The sequence below is a fragment of the Mus caroli genome, unplaced genomic scaffold, assembly GCF_978045245.1.
Source record: "Mus caroli unplaced genomic scaffold, Mus_caroli_1 scaffold_5, whole genome shotgun sequence".
Lineage (NCBI taxonomy): Eukaryota > Metazoa > Chordata > Mammalia > Rodentia > Muridae > Mus > Mus caroli.
This window is the reverse complement of record NW_028227260.1, coordinates 113,010,727-113,029,018: the sequence shown is the minus strand read 5'-3', so window position 1 is coordinate 113,029,018 and position 18,292 is coordinate 113,010,727. Positions and strand designations below refer to the sequence as shown.

Below are 18,292 nucleotides of genomic sequence, written 5' to 3'. Positions count from 1 at the left end.
CTATATACATTATCATTTTTATCCTCCATGTTCTTCAAATTCTAAAACACAGAATTTCTAAATTGCAAAATTCATTTCACAAGTGAGAATTCATCAGTATTCAAATAATGCTCATTATTTATTCCAATTTTCAAAAAATGTAAATAACACAAGAATAATCTATAATGAAGTGAAATATAGCAGACATGAGTACAATGTTGTTAAAGTGAAGAAATTAGCATATTTCTCCAAAACAACAGTTCAATGAACTGGTAATGCCAAAAGGGAGCAAAAATGTTGTGCACAGTTTCAAATGATTTCTAGGTACTCTTGAAGCTCAAAGAGGACAGAGATCTAAGATAAACCTGAGGAACACAGTGAGATCTGACTCAAAAAAGAGAATAAGAAAGATATGTGAATAAAGACTACAATATCCCATCAGTAAGATAATTTAAAATTCTTCTAGTCAGTTTCAAAACATCAGGGTATATTTTATTTGGATGAATAGTAATGTGACATGAATTCACTAAAGGAAAAAATGATCTGTACCATGAGATCTTTTTTAATTTTTAAGTTAAAATTACATTGCTTAGCTGTATGTAGTGGTATACACCCTTATTCCTAGCACTTGGAAGGCTGAGTCAGGTGAATCTCTGTGAGTTCAAGGCTAACTTGGTTTATATAGAGAGCTCTAATGGCCTTCTAAGGCTATATAGTGAGACCTACCTCTAAAATATTACATTTTAAAATTCAGTGGCTATTACATTTTAAAAAATTCATATATGTGCAGTATTTTTAAAAGGTAAGGTCTCACTATGATAGCTCAGTCAGGTCTCAAACTTAGCATCATCCCACTCTGGCCTCTTTAATACTACCATTATAGATATGTACTATCCAATGTAGGCAGAAGAAATAAATTTTAAACCATTAACATGCATTCGATAAATAACTGACTGACTTCCTACTACCCCAAATAGTACTAGATTAAGTGCTGTAAAGAATCATCATCATCATCACTACCACCATCACTGAAGACTCTTGCTTCTTTTTCTCCAGTAAGGAAAAGCATAAACACAATAGTAATAAATTAAAATATAAATAGAAATATGGCTTTCTGTATTTACAAAACACAAATTGGTAAATGACTTTGATTTAGTTGGCCAATCAATAAGACATCAATGGATAAGTGGAAATAATGGGTACATGTAGTAAATAAAGTTTAAGAACGACTCAGTCACAGGGAATCTTTAATTACTGATGGATTTGCCGGGAAAAAGATGTCAGAAAAAGACAACATGGCAGACATATGAAGGATGGACTGAAAAGCAGAGATCAGAAAAGAGTGCTCATAATACAATGATGATGATGTTTGACAGTCCAAAGAATGAACTAAGATTAATAGCAATAAGGCAGATTTAGTGAAATTATGAACCACTGCACAGAGAAGCATACCGAATCTATAACTCAATTTGAGACTCTAACAGATATGGAAGAATTAAACATTACACTAATATTCTTAATGGGAAATGGGAAGATTTCCTAAGACTGTTTAGAAGAAAGTTTTACTGGTGTTTTATACAACATTGATAACAATTAAAAACATGTTCCCAATTCTATTCCACTGATCTACTTGTCTGTCGCTATACCAGTACCATGCAGTTTTTATCACTATTGCTCTGTTTTACAGCTTTAGGTCAGGCATGGTGAGTCCACCAGAGATTCATATATTATTGAGAAGAGGTTTTGCTATCCTAGTTTTTTTGTTATTCCAGATGAATTTGCAGATTTCCCTTTCTAATTCGTTGAAGAATTGAGTTGGAATTTTGATGGGGATTGCATTGAATCTGTAGATTGCTTTTGGCAAGATAGCCATTTTTACTATATTGATCCTGCCAATCCATGAGCATGGAAGATCTTTCCATCTTCTGAGATCATCTTTAATTTCTTTCTTCAGAGACTTGAAGTTTTTATCATACAGATCTTTCATTTCATTAGTTAGAGTCACGCCAAGGTATTTTATATTGTTTGTGACTATTGAGCAGGGTGTTGTTTCCTATCACCTTGTAATGAGGTCAATTCTAAGTGGATCATGGAACTCCACATAAAACCAGAGACACTGAAACTTATAGAGGAGAAAGTGGGGAAAAGCCTCGAAGATATGGGAACAGGGGAAAAATTCCTGAATAGAACAGCAATGGCTTGTGCTTTAAGATTGATCACACGGCCCCCAATGGAGGAGCTAGAGAAATTACCCAAGGAGCTAAAGGGAACTGCAACCCTATAGGTGGAACAACAATACGAACTAACCAGTACCCCGGAGCTCTTGTCTCTAGCTGCATATGTATCAATAGATGGCCTAGTTGGCCATCACTGCAAAGAGAGGCCCATTGTACTTGCAAACTTTATATGCCCCAGTACAGGGGAACCCCAGTGCCAAAAAGGGGGAGTGGGTGGGTAGGGGATTGGGGGGATGGGTATGGGGGACTTTTGGGATAGCATTGAAAATGTAAACGAAGAAAATACCTAATAAAAAAATAAATTAAAAAAAAAAGATTGAGAATCGACAAATGGGATCTCATAAAATTTCAAAGCTTCTGTAAGGCAAAGGACACCAACAATAAGACAAAAAGGCCACCAACAGATTGGGAAAGGATCTTTTCCTATCCTACATCAGATAGGGGACTAAAATACAATATATATAAAGAACTCAAGAAGGTGGACTCCAGAAAATCAAATAACCCCATTAAAAAATGGGGCTCACAGCTAAACAAAGAATTCTCACCTGAAGAATACCGAATGGCAGAGAAGCACCTGAAAAAAACATTCAGCATCCTTAATCATCAGAGAAATGCAAATCAACCCTGATATTCCACCTCACACCAGGCAGAATGGCTAAGATCAAAAATTCCGGTGACAGCAGATGCTGGCGAGGATGTGGAGAAAGAGGAACACTCCTCCATTGTTGATGGGATTGCAAGCTTGTACAACCACTCTGGAAATCAGTATGGCGGTTCCTCAGAAAATTGGACATAGTACTACCGGGGGATCCAGCAATACCTCTCCTGGGCATATATCCAGAAGATGTCCCAACCTTGGTAAGAAGGACACATGCTCCACTATGTTCATAGCAGCCTTATTTATAATAGACAGAAGCTGGAAAGAACCCGGATGCCCCTCAACAGAGGAATGGACACAGAAAATGTGGTACATTTACACAATGGAGTACTACTCAGCTATTAAAAAGAATGAATTTATGAAATTCCTAGCCAAATGGATGGACCTGGAGGGCATCATCCTGAGTGAGGTAACCCAATCACAAAAGAACTCACATGATGTGTACTCACTGATAAGTTGATATTAGCCTAGAAACTTAGAATACCCAAGATACAAGATACAGTTTGCAAAAAACATGAAACTCAAGAAGAACGAAGAGGAAAGTGTGGACACTTTGCTCCTTCTTAGAATTGGGAATAAAACACCCATGGAAGGAGTTACAGAGACAAAAATTGGAGCTGAGATGAAAGGATGGACCATCTAGAGACTGCTGTACCTGGCATTCCGTCCCATAATCAGCCTCCAAATGCTAACACACACTAGCAAGATTTTGCTGAAAGGTCCCTGATATAGCTGTCTCTTGCGATGCTATGCCTGGGCCTAGCAAACACAGAAGTGGATGCTCACAGTCAGCTATTGGATGGATCACAGGGCCCCCAATGGAGGAGCTAGAGAATGTACCCAAGGAGCTAAAGGGATCTGCAACCCTATAGGTGGAACAACATTATGAACTAACCAGTACCCCCCCCCCAGAGCTCCTGTCTCTAGCTGCATATGTATCAGAAGATGGCCTAGTTGGCCATCATTGGAAAGAGAGGCCCATTGGTCTTGCAAACTTAGTATGCTTCAGTAAATTGGAATGCTTGGGCCAAGAAGTGGGAGGGGGGAGGGAAGTGGGAGGGAGGGTTTGGGGGACTTTCAGGGTATCATTGTAAATGAAGAAAATACCTAAATTAATAAAAAAAAATTAAAAGAGTAACCTATAAAGTCCTCTTCTTCAGAATTTATACTATATATATATACATATATATATATATATATATATCAAGCAAAGCCTTTAGTCTCACTCTTTGCTGTTCTCTTATAAGTCACCTCCAAATTAATTGTCTACATTTATTTTGTCTGTATAAATAGTTTTGAAATATATAAGCTGTTCTGCAAACCATAGTATAGGTAAAAACATCAAATAAACAATCCTACTAATAGAGAGGCTGAGATAGGAGAAAGATTATTTCAAGACAATTATGTGACACACAGCAAGACCTGTTATGTACAAATAAGCAGAAAGTGCATATGGATTGTACAATATTGGACCTATTAACCCCATTTACCAAATTAGAGACAACAGAAGGACAGCAGGCCAATTTGTAATTCCTCCTATTTTTGAATTTCAATCAATTAGGTCATGTTGGTAATACTAATTTTCATATTAATAGATATTAAGGAAAAGTGATTGTTACTTCCTATTAATTTTCTTGTTAGAGGTGGAATTATGTTTGTGTGGTTTTGTTGAAATATTACTTTCTTGCTTCTTCTAGGGTGTAATTTCACTCCTTGTGTTGGTGTTTTCTATCTATTATCCTTTGTAGGGCTGGATTTATGGAAAGATTATGTATAATATTGGTTTTGTCATGGAATATATTGTTTACTCCGTTTATGGTGATTGAGAGTTTTTTTCAGTATAGGAGCCTGTGCTGGCATGTGTTCTCTAGTGGTAGAATAGATGCTGGGACCAGTATCCTTTTTTGAAAATACATCCGGCCGCAGACATCCGGCACCCTCCCAGCCAGAGGACAGTGGCCTGCCCTGCACGGGAGCCCTCTGCCTCAAGAGCAGGGAGCGCCATCTTGGATCCGGGACTCCGCCGAACTTAGGAACTTAGTCTGCACAGGTGAGAGTGTGCACCACAGAGGCAGACAGCTTCTGGGACTGGCGGGAGCCACAGAGCCGATGAAGCAGCACCCTTTTGGGGCCGCAGACATCTGGCACCCTCCCAGCAGGATGACAGTGGCCCGCCCTGCACAGGAGCCCTCTGCCTCAAGAGCAGGGAGCGCCATCTTGGATCTGGGACTCCACCGAACTTAGGAACTTAGTCTGCACAGGTGAGAGTGTGCACCACAGAGGCAGACAGCTTCTGGGACAGGCGGGAGCCACAGAGCCGCTGAGGCAGCAGCCTTTTGGGGCTGCAGACATCCGGCACCCTCCAGCCGGAGGATAGTGGCCCGCCCTGCACAGGAGCCCACTGCCTCAAGAGCAGGGAGCACCATCTGGGATCCAGGACACCACCGAACATAGGAACTTAGTCTGCACAGGTGAGAGTGTGCACCACAGAGGCAGACAGCTTCTGGGACAGGCGGGAGCCACAGAGCCGCTGAGGCAGCACCCTATTGGGGCCACAGATATCCGGCACCCTCCCAGCTGGAGGACAGTGGCCCACCCTACACGGGAGCCCTCTGCCTCAAGAGCAGGGAGTGCTATCTTGGATCCGGGACTCCGCTGAACTTAGGAAGTTAGTCTGCACAGGTGAGAGTGTGCACCATAGAAGCTGACAGCTTCTGTGACCTGTCAAAGCAACACAGCATCTGGGAAAGGTCCTGTTTTGGGCCTTCTTCTTCGGCCAGGAGGAGGTCCAAACCCCAGATATCTGTGCACCTTCCCTGTAAGAGGAGAGCTGGTCAGCAGAGAGTGCTCTAACCACTGAAACTCAAAGGAGAGAGCCTGTCTCCCAGGTCTGCTGATAGACAGGAATCAGAATCACCAGAAGAACAATCTCTAAACAGAGACAACTATAACAACTCCACAGATTACCAGATGGCGAAAGGTAAACATAAGAATCTTACTAACAGAAACCAAGACCACTCACCATCATCAGAACCCAGCACTCCCACTTTGCCCAGTCCAGGGCACCCCAACACACCTGAAAAGCTAGACCTGGATTTAAAAGCATATCTCATGATGATGGTAGAGGACATCAAGAAGGACTTTAATAACTCACTTAAAGAAATACAGGAGAACATTGCTAAAGAGTTACAAGTCCTTAAAGAAAAACAGGATAACACAATCAAACAGGTAGAAGTCCTTAATGAAAAACAGGAAAACACATCCAAACATATGATGGAAATGAACAAAACCATACTAGACCTAAAAAAGGAAGTAGACACAATAAAGAAAACCCAAAATGAGGCAACACTGGAGATAGAAACCCTAGGAAAGAAATCTGGATCCATAGATGCCAGCATCAGCAACAGAATACAAGAGATGGAAGAGAGAATCTCAGGTGCAGAAGATTCCATAGAGAACATCGGCACAACAATCAAAGAAAATGGAAAATGCAAAAAGATCCTAACTCAAAACATCCAGGAAATCCAGGACACAATGAGAAGACCAAACCTACAGATAACAGGAGTGGATGAGAATGAAGATTTTCAACTCAAAGGACCAGCAAACATCTTCAACAAAATTATAGATGAAAACTTCCCAAATCTAAAGAAAGAGATGCCCATGAACATACAAGAAGCCTACAGAACTCCAAATAGACTGGACCAGAAAAGAAATACCTCCCAACACATAATAATCAGAACGACAAATGCACTAAATAAAGATAGAATACTAAAAGCAGTAAGAGAAAAAGGCCAAGTAACATATAAAGGCAAGCCTTAATATGATGATAGCAAAAGTACAGTTTATTGGACTAAAACGGAGAGATGTTTGTAGCTCATTTTTTTGCACAATCTGTCAAGTTGTATCTCTGTCATTCCTCACTTGCCTTAGGCATTCTCTGACTGGCTTTAATAAAGAGTTGATAACCTATAAATAGGCAGGAAGGGAAAGGCAGGACTTCTGGGAAGAGATAGGAATTGGGGGAGATAGGCACAGGAGATTCACCAGATAGACATGGAGGAAGGAACAGATGTCAGGACTGAAGGAGAGATAATAGACCATGTGGCAAAAGTGGATTGGTATAAAAAGATTTATTGAGTTCTACAGGCTAGTTGTGAATAAGACCAAGCATTCTTAAATAAATATGTCTATGTCATTGTTGGAAACCAGTTTGGGGAAACAGTCCAGCAATACCATCTTATTGCAGGGACATTAATGAGACAGACTTTTACATATGTAAATGGGAAAATGAGAAAAGGTTCCCAGATAAAATATCTCAATGTAACAAAGTGAAGGAATACTTCTTTTCTCTGTGTGTGTGTGTGTGTGTGTTTGTGTGTGTGTGTGTTTGTGTGTGTGTGTGTGTGTGTGTGTGTGTGTGTGTGAAGATATTCATTGGACTCAGATGACACCACCTTTCTGTCTATGCAAAGGATAATTATGGGGAATTACTTCAACCTGTAACAATAACCTACATTTTATTTTGGTTGTTGGATCCATCTGGGAAATAAGATTATATGCAACATGGCATGATGCAAAGAGCATACTCTATCAAACATATCTATAACCTATTGGCCTAATAGCCTAGGTGGATAAACTTGTGGTTGTTTTTATGAGTTCCTAAAGGGTTATACTTGAGTCAAAAATACCTTAGTGTAGTCACAGCTATCTGAAATAAAATCTTTCAATTGGCTATAAATAGTTTCTAATTGGTCATCTTTGGTGGATTCACAGGAATTGTTGGCCATATGGGCTTTTCCAGAAGTGTTATCCTTTCTCTGATCTCTGGCCTCTACTATGAGCCGGAAGAAACACAAAATGGAAAAAAAAAAAAAAAGCAGGATGCCTTTAATACACAAGAGTAGGTATTTGGAAGTTCCAGGGGTCAAAGTATTTTGTTTCCCGTGCTTTACAAATATTTTTGGGGGGTGGGGTGGGGGTAATCAAACTTGGGGGTTACAAACTGAGCTTCAAGTCAGGTCCAGCTAACCATCCTCAAATAAGTCAATTAAAAGAACCAACTTAAATATAGAACACCAAAAAAAAAAAAAAAAAAAGATTTATTTAGTGGAGCCACATGGAAAGTGGGAAAAAGATATCCCCCAGGTCCAGTATCAGGAGATGGAAATGAGATCCATGTTTAGATACAAGTCTCAAGATATGTATATCTAAGCAGTCCCAGTCAAGATTTGTTCCTGCATACTACTGACCCATCACTGTCTGGCTTTCAGCTTTATCCTGTGAGGTGGGTTGCCAAATTGTTGGAACTGTGAAATCCCTTACTTGCAGATAACATCACACTCTGGATGGGAGCATTTTCCTCTCTCAGAATGAGATTCCAGGGAAAATTACCATTATGGGGGAGTCCATTGTTTCAGCAGTCTCATAGTCAGACCAAGAGACACAAGTATCCTTTTAGAATATCTACACTTCTGCCCGGTCAGTTATAGATGATATTTTGGTCTCAATACAAGGGTAGTCTAGATCTCTCCTTAAGCCACATAATAAATAATTTAAGCATATATCCCAAAATGATTTTTACCTCAACTAGGGAAAATAGCATAATTTAGATGTTGTACCTACTGTATACGAATTCTGGGATCTGTACTCAAGCACTGGGAAAAAAAAAACTCAACTGGAAATTATAAAGTGTATCTTAATTACAAAATAGAAATGTTATCTCTAAAATGTTTTATTCTCTCTCTCTCTCTCTCTCTCTCTCTCTCTCTCTCTCTCTCTCTCTCTCTCTCTCTCTCACACACACACACACACACACACACACACACACACAAATGCTCTCACACACACACACACAAATTATATCTGAATGTAACAACAAGTAATTAGTGCTTTTTTAAAATTAATTTATATGTATAGATAAGTTTTTGTTTGTGTTTTGTTTTGTTTTGCTGTGATAGGGTCTTACTATGAAGTTTTGTCTTCCCTAGAAGTTGCTATGAATACCAGATAGACACCTCTTGCCCCTGTCTTCAGAGAGCCTGAATTAACAGCATTGATGGCATGAGGCACCATTTCCAGTTTGTATATGCATGTTTTGTTTGTAGATGTGTGCATCACTTGAATTCCTGGTGTGGGATTGGCCAGGAGAGGGCATTGGAACACATATAAATGGAATTTTAGACAGTTGTGAGCTGCCTTGTGGGTGGTTAGAACTGAACATAGGTCCTCACTAATGGCAGCAAGTACCTTAAGTAGCAAGCCCCCCGGCTGTTGCTTATGAACTTCACCAAGCATGGCTTTTACTGACCTAGGCAGGTACTAGGGTTTCTTCCACATCTTCTAAAACAAACTCCCAACTATCTCATGAAAATGTACATTAAGTGGTAGCCCCTTAAAACTGAACCTCAAGAGTTCAATTGCAAGCAGCTTTTCCAGAGACTTTCCTGTGGGTGCCCTCATAGTGGGTGGGCAGGACTAAGTGTCTCTGCCAGTTGCCTCTCATTGGCTATAGCCAATGACATAAGCAGTGATGTATGCATACCACTGACTCTCATTGGCTGACCAGTCGATGATGTGGGCTCTCCCTAGAGAGGGAGCTTTAAGAGGGGCTGGCAGTAGCCAGCCAGGTACCCTGTCTCTGGCTTTCCTGAGATCCTCTCTTTAGCCATTCACTGTCATCTCACAGAGGCTGGGGAACGGGGTCATATTTTATGAGTGAGACAAAGGATGCCTGCTAAGTCATATGGTAACCTTGGGCATTGTTCAGGCTGGTGGTGATACAACCATGATGAACCTTCTACGGTGGATATCTTCATTCTTTCATGGGACGAACACATCTGAAGAAACATCACAGGAACCCCCTCTAGGTAATCTCTGTTACACCTCAACACACACACCCGCACACACCAGAAGACTCCTCAAAAAGGCTTTCCTCCACTTTAAGTCCAAGTGGGGCACAAATAGCTGAGATGGACCTGCCGCTGTCTTGGGTGGCCATTGAGCAGGAGGATGCCCCTAGGTTTCCAAGTTAGGACAGTACTGAACAGTGTCCCAAGCTCCTCTGGTATGTCAAAGCAGGGGAGTGTGTAGACCAACTCACAGGACATGTGACACAAGTCTCTGTGGCTGTATTGTACCTAAGCAGGGGGTTGGGGGGGTTAGACGAAGTCAAAGAACACATGACACAAGTCTCTGTGGGCTGTATCGTGTCAAAGCAGGGGAGTGTGTAGACCAAGTCACAGAACATGTGACACAAGTCTCTGTGGGATGTGCTGTCTCTGCCTTCGCATCTTGTCCTTGAAAGATGCCTTTGTCTATCCCCCAGAGAAGGGGAACACCGCACTTTGAGAGTGAACTTAGTCTTGTTTTCCATGCACAAGTGTATCTGAAGCCAGGAGGCAGGGTTGTAAGGAGGGCATCATAAAGGGTGATGACCAGTTGTCCCAGCAGGATACTGGAGCCAGATCCCCAGACATTGCTTACACATTATGCTCATGAAAAACAAAAGAAAACTTGGCAATGTGTCCTTACATCTGCCCATGTCTTTTAGTGCTTTGTCAGAAGGGATGTTGGAGAATCTAGAGCTATGGCTATGCATGTGCTGCTGCTGATGAGTCAGGTGTATACTAGTAATAATATATTAGTTTAAAGGGTCTTCCTGAGCAGGTAGATGAACACAGCCCTTACATTCTCACTGGGACAGGTCACCCACAGCTGAAATAGATGTCATACAGGTGCCATTCAGTAGTCACAACCTTGGGATACAGAGATGGCTGTTGTCTTATGGCCAGAGAAGTGATGCTATGTGCTCCTATCTACAGTGGTGTGTTGGTATTATTATTGCTGTGATACAACACTCTGACCAAAGCAACCTGGGAAGGAAAGGGTTTATTTGGCTTGTGGTTCCACATCTCAGTCAATCACTGAAGGAAGTCAGAGCTGGAACTCAAACAGGGCAGGAGCCTTGAGGCAAGAGCTGATGCAGAGGCCAGAGATCAGTTTTCCTTTTTGCTCCCCATGCCTTGCTCAGCAGGCTTTCTTACAGAAGCCAGAAACATCTCACTGGGGTGATCTACCTACAGTGGTCTGTGTTCCACTCCATCAATCACTCATTAAGAAATGCACTACAGGCACCTACAACCTGATCTTATGCCACTTTCACCCCTGAGGTTCCCTCCATTCAATGACTCTAGATTGTTTTAAGCTACATAAAAACAGTCAGTACAAATGGTCAGAATAGAACCTGTGTGTAATGGGTGCTTACATTTGACATGAACTGGTGTGACCTTTGTTTACCTGTGTTGTAGATAATTCCAGGCTTACATCTATTCAGGGATTTGTGTCCTCTATGTGCAATGACTATGGTTGGATTAATGAATCCATATTCTTCAATAAGGATGTAATAAGTGACAACATGCCTCTGAACATTGGGACTAATGTCCTTGCACTTGTGGAAAAAGATGAAATAACTCATATCCGGAGAGCAATCAAGGTATGGCTGAGTTTATCCAAAGTCTCTAAACCTAGGGGGATTTTGATTTCTCTCTTGGATTAAGACAAACACTAATGTTGGTATGGGCTGAGTTTAATGGACTTCTTCTACTATGTGTCTGCATTATCATATTTTTTCTGTTCCTAAAGATTTGTTTTAGCTCTCTTTCTTATTTAAATATGTTTTAATGATGAAAATATTGGATCTCATATCCATATTACTTCCATTTATAGCATGAAGTTATTTCTCTTTTATGAATTAAAGCAAATAAAATTAATATGATGAACATCATTTATTTTAATGTTTAATAAAATCTTAAAGGTCATTTAATACACAACAAGGTTTTGCTATGGAATTATGAAAGACTTAGTTCTATAAACATAATTAGCTAAGGTATTTGCATATCAATGGCAATTCTACATTTTTGTCTATACTTCTCAAATTCATCACTTCAACCATAGGCTACAGAAAAGCCTTGTATCAGTATTAATAAGCACTGGAACATTAGTAGTTGTGGTGGTGTTGGGGTGGTGGTGGTTATGGTAGTAATAGTATTAGTGGTCGTAGTAGTATTTGTTATTTGTTGTTGCCTTGTTCTGTGTGGTGGTGTTATAGAAAAAAGTATTATTATTATAATTATTATTATTATAAATTATTGAAAAACTATTGACAATTGGAGAACTGAAAAGCATATTCCAGTTTTTTTGTTTTTGAGTTTTTTTGTTTTTTTTGTTTGTTTGTTTGTTTTTGTTTTTGTTTTTTTGACTCCTGAAAACATGAACTACAAAATAAGCATATTTGCACATTTCATTCATTGAGACCATAGGTCATTCTGTGTTAGGGGAAAAGATCTTTATTACAGAAAGTGTATAAGTAATCTAGTATTTTAACCAATACTGCCTTTTTCTTGTTTTTAAATACAATCTTCCTATACTATAAGCCCATCTTTCTATCTTTTGGGTGTAACCACAATTGTTAAGTCAAGTTATAATTAGCATTGTGGTATATGCATTTGGGAGGAAGCAGCATATAGAATCTTAGTGAGTTCAGGGCCAGACTGCTGTACATAATAAGTTCAGGTGAGCCAAGTCTACAATATGTGGCTTAGTTTTAAATAAAAAAACCCTGATAAATTTTCTTTTTTAGATTTTTTAATTTTATGTGATGAATTCTCACACTCTACATTACATAGCCATAAATAGACTGAACTCTTGGCTAGCCTCCAACTTGCAGCCATCGTTCTAGTTTCTGGGACCTAAGTGTTGGAATCGAAGACCTCATACACAGTGTCTAATTTTACTCATATTTCTTCCAGAAAGTTATATACAGGCTGGGACAAAAACAGTCAGCCTACATTTGATATATGGGTGCTAAGATAAGGATATACATGTTACTTTCCAACTTGCTCCCAGTGATGCTATCCTGTGAATTGATTCACCCTCTCTACTTCATTTGGTTTATGGAGACAAAGAGTGTCTTAGGGGCTTTCTGGGTCATAGAATCAATCTGTATGCTTGGCTCTGCTTGGTGATGATCTTTCTGTGTTGAAAAAAATGAGAACTTGGAGGTGCCACACACTCTGTTCAAGTCAGCTTGACAGGCTGTGTAGCCTAAAAGCCACTCACGAGGCAGAGAGTTTCAAGGAAGTTCACCTCCTAGAGTTTATCCATATATTCATACTCTATTCCCACATTGGTCTGGTATATGCATCTAAGAGCTCTCATTTAATATTTTATTATAAATGCCTCTTAAGATTAAATTCTGTTATAGTTAGTCTCCCCAGTGTTCCAAGAGCCTAAAAGCTGCCAAGCTTAAAATCCTGTGAGAAGGCAGTAAGAAAGTTAACCTATTCAGTAACTGATTAAGCATTACAATAGACAGAGCCAGGCTCAACTGGTCTGCAGAAAGAGCCAGGGAATCTCACTGAGATAGAAATCTTCAGAACAGGCTACATTACATAATAAAAGCAAGTTGGTATATTCTCCTGACAAATGAAGATTCTCCAGATACTTAAAATTTACACTCATATAAGAATTTAGCAAGGCCTATTTAATTAGGGGGGTTGTGATATTGCATTATTCTTGAGGCCTGCCAAGAGCAGAACCCCCTGGTGCTAGCCTTCACAAGGTTCAAAGGTATAACAATGGAGTGTAAAATCCTTGCCTGTCACTAAGCTGATCCTAGGTAGGACTACTTTATCTTTACTGTAAACATTTACCTGGTTCCTGTAAATCCTTTGAAAGTCATTCCTTTGTTTTGTACCTGGTAACTTCAATGTACCTTGCCTGCTGTGACTCCCAACCCCTTATATTCTCTGTACTATAAGAAGTTCGATGCTAGACCTGAAGAAAATATTCAGATTCTATACAACCTCTCCTGTGTGCATCTGTCTGTCATTTCAACCAACGCTTAGCCCACCTGTGACTAGAAACCCGTGCCACACAGACAAAGGGACCCAGCAGGGAGGATGCAAGTTTGCCACAAAAACTGAGAAGTTATTTAGGGTACAGTATAACTTTGGGTGAGTGTTGAGTCAAAATGCAGAATGGTCAGAGTCTGTGATGCTCACCTGACAGCATGCTGACAGTAGTATTCAGATGGGATCCAAGCTATTCCCTACCAAGTGCAAGGGATACTAGGGAATCAGTACCATCCCATCTGTACAGATAAGTAGCCATACACTGAGTGGCAGGTGGCAACAGCAATTGTTTAATGTTGAAAACACCCTTTGGTATCAGTGACTTCAGTTTCCATGATGATCTTAGAACATCAACTATCTTCAGTTTCTTCCCTCTATGCATGAGTGCATCCAAATTAATAGCACAGGATGAGGAAGGCAGCTCCAAATTATCATGCATACAGCTATTGTGATTCCGGATGTTCCTTTTTGCTACCTTTTGTGAGTCTTCCTGTAATATTTTACTAGCATGCACAATACTCTGATTTGATGTTTCAAATGGGTAGCTAGTCACTGTTTCTAGATAATAGAATCATCCAACATGGTTTGTGGGAGACAGTTTTCTGCTTTGTGCTTATGTGGCTATTCTGTTCTCCTGTAAAGGATATTCATCTTTTCTTTATGTAAGAAAGTTTCAAAGGAAAACTATTTCCCCAAAGGTTCACTATCTTTGAAAATTCAGAATAATACTATTCCCCCAGACCATGAAGCCAGGCATGCATGACTTGTTTTTGACAAAACTTCTAATGGTTGTTACTTCTCCCACTTCATGATGAACTCCTGCACCCAGGTCCTGATAGAGGGAGAACATTTTCCTTCCTTCCTTCCTTCCTTCCTTCCTTCCTTCCTTCCTTCCTTCCTTCCTTCCTTCCTTCCTTCTACAAAACTGTGCTGTTCATTCTTGTCTCAGTTGACTTAATTCTGCTCCACACGCATCTCCCAGGCAACCAAATTTTCTTCCTTCAAGTGCACCACAAAACTATCCTCAGTTTACCCTACCCAGAGTGTTTCCCTCGGTGTAAATGCAACATTTTTCTCTAATTTGAATTAAAGCCATGATTGCAAATTGGGTAGAACTATACTTTTTACACTAATGAATTTTGAGTTTCTAGAAAGTAACAGCACTGCATTTCTAAAGACAGAAGCTAAGTTTGTGAGTGCATAAAACATAGGTGTAGAATTACCATTTGCATGACACTTAGCAATCCACAGAGCAAGCACAGACATAATTTATGACATCATTCCAGGTTCATAATTTATATCTTTAATGGGAAATGTATTTTCTAGATTTGAGAACAGTTGTTTAAACAATTTCTGCATCAGGAGAACTGTTTTGACATGCATAATAAAATTCATTGTCTCTGACATAGGACTGTGTCCTAAATGTATACTTAAAACGTCTTAAATAAACTTCTCAAGACCAAGGGGCCTCTCTTTCCAATGGTGGCCGACTAGGCCATCTTCTGCTACATATGCAGCTAGAGAAACGAGCTCTGGGGATACTGATTACTCATGTTGTTGTTATACCTATATGGTTGTAGACCCCTTCAGCTATTGGGGTACTTTCTCTAACTCCTCCATTGGGGACCTGAGTTCCATCCTATAGATGACTGTGAGCATCAACTTCTGTATTTGCCAGGCACTGGCATAGCCTCAGGAGAGACAAGAAGTGGGAGTGAGTGGGTAAGGGAGCAGAGCAGGGGGAGGGTATAAGGGATTTTGGAATAGCATTTGAAATGTAAATGAAGAAAATATCCAATAATTTTTTAATTAAAAAATAAATAAAAGTGAAAAATAACTATTAAAAATGTCTTAAATACTCTCTACAGTACTGTTGTTTTGATGTGAAATCCTTGGTAGGGGAACATATTCCTGCATCTAATTTTTATTTCACCTGCAGTCACTGTCTTCCCTTATAGGTGAAAGCTATAAATGAGCTTCCTGCTGGTAGTGAGGCATCAAACTTTGGTAGAAGACTTTCTATTAGATGAGTCAGCTCAGTAACTGAAGAAGATGTCTATATCAACAACGACACGTTTTTCCCATTATACATGTTTTCTGGAGGTAGGAGTTATAGCCTTAAAAACAGAGCAAGAAATGTAAGTATAGGGCTTGGGTTATAAGCTCTCCAGAGTGTGGGGGAGTGTCCTTGCTCACAGGGCTTTCGCCTTTCCTTCCTGGAGGAAGATATTTAAGTTGATTAAGTACTGGGAAAATTAATTTACATGCAGGAACATTTGGTCAGCATGTGGCAGTGAGGAAGGACCTAGGAAATGTTGTGGGACCTGACTGCATTAATACTAAAGAATTGTCACTTTATGGCTGTTTCAGCATTCAGGCCTTTCAAGGGGGACTTGCTGCTAGTTGAGTATTCCACGAACCCGGACACTTCAAACATCAATATCCACTCTGTGAGCCCCCTCAACTCTGAGGATATGGATCAGGTAATTGATCACCGTGTTGTCTTGTCATGGGTAGGCAGCTGCCTCTCCTTTTTACTGATCCCTTTCTTGAATAGGATTTTCTATATTATGTTTGGCAGTATACAAAATGTGTTCACTGATGAAAAGTTAGTAAGGAGAGAATAGTGGACAGGAGAGAGAGAGAGAGAGAGAGAGAGAGAGAGAGAGAGAGAGAGAGAGAGAGAGAGAATGTGTGTGTGTGTGTGTGTGTGAGAGAGAGAGAGAGAGAGAGAAAGAGAGGGAGGGAGGGAGAGAGAGAGAGAGAGAGAGAGAGAGAGAGAGAGAGAGAGAGAGAGAGAGAGATTATTTCCTTAGTTGTGTTTTCCTTGATGTTATGCTGTGCTGTGGACAAAAGTTGGAAAATCATCTTGGCTGTGAGGAAATTGTGGAGAAAGTTTGAGTGCACTGGGTTTGAGGTATTCAGCCTATTGATGAAGGCAGGTCAGAACTTGGCTAGGACAGCCTGAGAATGAGTTGTAAATTCAGAGATGTAGAGTGTGAGGTCATGATGGGTGATGGTCCTGCTTATTGGAACTGGGAGTCTGGGGGTGTGGAGGGTCATCTGTGGTGGGTAACATGCTTCCCCAAACTTTTTGTCATCATTTCTCATCATAGGTCTGTGTTACTGGCATTGATGGAAGAAATGGTGTGGTGGAAGCCAACATCTTTTTCACCCTTGATTCTCTCCATACTCTCCCTGGATATACACCTAGATTGTATGACATTGTGAACGTTACTGTGGTAGACAGCATCCAGTCCCACTACTCTCACAGAGTGATGTCTATGACTCCAGTAGATATGCTGTATTAACCCACACTTTTCAATCTTTTTAAACATTACTTCTGGAGTCTAATGCCTGGTTAAATAACATAGTATGAGTAAACAACATAAATGTGTTTGAAGTCAAGAATTTATCATTTGAGCACTCTCTTTGTTTTGTTGTTGTTGTTGGTGGTGGTGATAGTAATATCTCTTTATTTTTGGAAGATGACCTGTCAATTAAAAAATGTGCCCAGTTGGGTCTTGACTATAGAGCAAACACCCCATGCCCAGGTCAAGTTCACCATTGTCCATATACAAGAATGTATTCTCCGCTGCCAGGGGAACCTCTTTTCTATGCTAACATGTCACTTCCATAGAAAGGAGTGTTGAGTTGTGTGTTTCTCCATCAGCCAGCAGTTAGGTTATTTCTTGGTAAATATCAGGAGCATATTTCTAAAGACCTTAGTAAGTAAATTCATGGAGCAGTAGTATTGCTTTGCTATAATTTCAACATTAGGGATTAAATTGCTCAACATCCTACTAGGAACTCATTTACTCACTTAGATGAGAATGTTAGCATGTGTTAAAATATGTTCTGTGACTGAGTTTTTGGGATAAGCGTACCTTTTTTTGTAGACATGAATCTGTTGGAAACATTCCAGCTTGTTGCTTGAAATTCAGACAGGTTTTCCTATGGTTAAGGGCACTTGGATGTCTCACATTCGTACTCAATTCAATTTCTTGCTTCTCTTTGATGAAATATAAATGTGTCCCTGGATCAGTGGCATTTGAGGGCTTAAATATCACTGTTCATATTCATCCTTCTTCCTCCAATACCTGAACCCTCTGTTCCATCCCATCCCACTCTTACCCCCATTCTACATTATTCCACTTCCCCATATGTATCTATAACCCTTTTTCCAATCCCCCCTCCCTCCCATGATTATCAATATCCCTCCTGGAGATATGCAGTTTTACCCACCTTCTTCCATTTCTTCACTGCCCTTGGCTTCCTGCTTAAGAGCCCATCATTCTCTGGACCTGACTCAGGTTCAAGCCTGTGTTTTTCCACATTGGCACTACCCACTACTTCCTTGGAAGGGCAGTGACTTAGACTATGGTGTTGCCCTTTCCTGATCTATGGTCCTTTTTCTACTTGTGATCTGTCTAACTGTTATACCCCTTTTTCTGATAAGCCCTGAACCCCGAGCCTGCTCCTGTCATCTGCCCTCCGTCCTCACTCTT

The 18,292-nt window shown here is 40.2% G+C and overlaps 1 protein-coding gene across 1 annotated transcript; it reads left to right on the top strand.

Annotated features, from left to right (window-relative positions):
• The first annotated feature begins 9,658 nt into the window (after positions 1 to 9,658).
• On the top strand, positions 9,659 to 17,095 carry LOC147004750 (cancer/testis antigen 55-like). Its single transcript, XM_085837743.1, is given in 5 exon segments — positions 9,659 to 9,740; positions 11,181 to 11,365; positions 15,743 to 15,887; positions 16,155 to 16,267; positions 16,901 to 17,095. Coding segments are annotated over 5 exon segments (720 nt in total).
• Positions 17,096 to 18,292: the final 1,197 nt, after the last annotated feature.